General features: G+C 41.1%; 1 protein-coding gene across 1 annotated transcript; it reads left to right on the forward strand.

Moving 5' to 3' along the window:
* The first annotated feature begins 1070 nt into the window (after positions 1-1070).
* LOC138359768 (coiled-coil domain-containing protein 70-like) lies at positions 1071-1460 on the forward strand. The gene has a single exon (XM_069319451.1). It carries the CDS (start codon positions 1071-1073, stop codon positions 1458-1460), a length of 390 nt encoding a protein of 129 aa, XP_069175552.1.
* Positions 1461-3228: the final 1768 nt, after the last annotated feature.

A 3228-nucleotide genomic window follows, 5' to 3' on the forward strand; every position in this document is an offset into this window, starting at 1 on the left:
TGTGTGTGTGTGTGTGTGTGTGTGTGTGTGTGTGTGTGTGTCTGTGTCTGTGTGTGTGTGTGTGTGTGTGTGTGTGTGTGTGTGTGTGTGTGTGTGTGTGTGTGTGTGTGTGTGTACAGAGACTTACTATCCCTAACAAGACGAGTTATTATTAAATATTCAACAAAACAATCATAGCTGTCGTGCAAATATTTGGTAAAACCACTTTTCAGATGTCCACTGAGTTTAATAATTTAATAATGTGTTAATTCATCAATTTGAAAATTTAAATTATCATCCTTATTCACCTAATTGAATAATTTAATAATTGCAGCAACCGCTATGCAACGCTTATTTGTTCTATTTAAATGTATCTGAACATATGTATATATATTGTATTCTTCTTGAACCTATAAAATCAATTGTATTTACATTTACGTTTCATTTTTATCATTCTCAATAATCAGTCAATCTCAGCTTATTCTCACCCAATACATCTGGTCTATCATTCACTATTTAACATTTATTCATGCTAATTTCAAAGTATGATTTTTTTTCTTTCCATCAGTTTTTCTGTGGCATAAAAATCACTTTTATCCATAACGACCCAATATTTTCCGTCATTAAGGCTTCCTACGACAACTTTAAATTGAATCTTTTCATAAACCGCTTCCCATCAACGTTCTTCTTAATATTGCTTTTCACTTTTTAGGATCTACAAACTCAGCTGTTTTGTCATAATAAATGGTGCTGCCGTATCTTCATCATACCAAGTATAGTTCTTTTGATCCAGCTAGCTGTTTGTGCACCTCTTTACACGCGCCCAGTGACCTTAGTCATTTCTTTTATATAAAACATGTCACTGGGTTTGATATGTATCTGCTGCCTTCTTCAAAGGTTCACTATTCACAATCGGATTTTTCCTATTCGCTAACTTATATTTTTATGCACTGTATCATGCATTTTTTATTCATTGAATCCTGTATTTTTATTCATGGTATCGTGTATTTTTATTCACTGTATCATGTATCTTTTATTCATTAACATTTCACCATTTACATCTTAAGGTTTGATCATTTGTGCTGGATATTATGGTGCTGTGGCTGGATATTATGGTGCTGTGGCTGGATATTAGGGTGCTGTGGCTGGATATTAGGGTGCTGTGGCTGGATATTAGGGTGCTGTGGCTGGATATTAGGGTGTTGTGGCTGGATATTATGGTGCTGTGGCTGGATATTAGGGTGCTGTGGCTGGATATTAGGGTGCTGTGGCTGGATATTAGGGTGCTGTGGCTGGATATTATGGTGCTGTGGCTGGATATTAGGGTGCTGTGGTTGGATATTAGGGTGTTGTGGCTGGATATTATGGTGCTGTGGCTGGATATTAGGGTGCTGTGGCTGGATATTAGGGTGCTGTGGCTGGATATTAGGGTGTTGTGGCTGGATATTAGGGTGCTGTGGCTGGATATTAGGGTGCTGTAGCTGGATATTAGGGTGCTGTGGCTGGATATTAGGGTGCTGTAGCTGGATATTAGGGTGTTGTGGCTGGATATTATGGTGCTGTGGCTGGATATTAGGGGTGGTGTGGCTGGATATTAGGGTGCTGTGGCTGGATATTAGGGTGTTGTGGCTGGATATTAGGGTGCTGTAGCTGGATATTAGGGTGCTGTGGCTGGATATTAGGGTGTTGTGGCTGGATATTAGGGTGCTGTAGCTGGATATTAGGGTGCTGTGGCTGGATATTAGGGTGTTGTGGCTGGATATTAAGGTGCTGTAGCTGGATATTAGGGTGCTGTGGCTGGATATTAGGGTGTTGTGGCTGGATATTAGGGTGCTCTAGCTGAATATTAGGGTGCTGTGGCTGGATATTAGGGTGCTGTGGCTGGATATTAGGGGTGGTGTGACTGGATAATATAGTGGTGTGGCTGGATATTATGGTGCTGTGGCTGGATATTATGGTGCTGTGGCTGGATAATATGGTGATGGTGCTGGATATTATGGTGCTGTGGCTGGATAAAATGGTGGTGTGGCTGGATATTATGGTGCTGTGGCTGGATATTATGGTGCTGTGGCTGGATAATATGGTGATGGTGCTGGATATTATGTTGCTGTGGCTGGATATTATGGTGATGTGGCTGGATAATATGGTGATGGTGCTGGATATTATGGTGCTGTGGCTGGATAATATGGTGCTGTGGCTGGATATTAGGGGTGGTGTGGCTGGATAATATGTTGCTGTGGCTGGATAATATGGTGCTGTGGCTGGATATTAGGGATGGTGTGGCTGGATAATATAGTGGTGTGGCTGGATAATATGGTGGTGTGGCTGGATATTATGGTGCTGTGGCTGGATATTATGGTGCTGTGGCTGGATAATATGGTGATGGTGCTGGATATTATGGTGGTGTGGCTGGATAATATGGTGATGTGGCTGGATATTATGGTGCTGTGGCTGGATATTAGGGTGGTATGGTTGGACACTCCGGGGGTGTGGTTGATACTGGGGTTTAGGGGGTGTGGTTGATACTGGGGTTTAGGGGGTGTGGCTGGATAATATGGTGTTGTCGCTTCATACTAGGGGTGGTATGGTTGGATATTAGGGTGGTGTGGCTGGATAATTTGATAGTGCGGCTGGATACTAGGGTTTCTGACATAGGTTAAGTTAGGTTCGGTTGGGTTAGATTAGGATAAGATAGGTCAGGTAGGTTAGGTTATGATAAAATAGGTTTGGGGATGTTAGTTCTTACACGCACAAACAATAATCCCAATAATTTGTATAATACAACGAAAACTTTAATATTTCCTACGAGAAAAGTTTGCAAAATTTTGTTATTTCATATAAATTGCCCTTATTAGGCAAGTCTGGTAATTAGGCCCGACACTTTTACTCTTTGGATTGCATCTAGACGAAATTAACATCTGTGTAAAAAAAGTATACAATACTATTGCAATTATTATAATTGCCTACGAAAAAGTAATAAGTAATAGGGATCGAAATTTCTAAATTAGACATCGGCATCGCGCTAGGAACATTAGGCTTCATCTACTTCTGCATGGGTCATGTGCATAGAAGAGACCAACAATGACACCAATAGACGAAACCAACAGTGACATCACTAGAACAGACCAACAGTGACAAAACTAGTCCAGACCAACAGGGACACATTACTAGACCAGACCAACAGTGATACCACTACAGCAGACCAAAAGTGACACCACTGGACTAGACCAACAGTGACACCATTAGACC

Source organism: Procambarus clarkii, chromosome 8 (assembly GCF_040958095.1).
Source record: "Procambarus clarkii isolate CNS0578487 chromosome 8, FALCON_Pclarkii_2.0, whole genome shotgun sequence".
NCBI classification, from domain to species: domain Eukaryota; kingdom Metazoa; phylum Arthropoda; class Malacostraca; order Decapoda; family Cambaridae; genus Procambarus; species Procambarus clarkii.

Excerpts from the sequence above, each read along its gene's own strand:
- LOC138359768 (XM_069319451.1), top strand. The coding sequence starts at position 1,071 with ATGGTGCTGTGGCTGGATATTATGGTGCTGTGGCTGGATATTAGGGTG.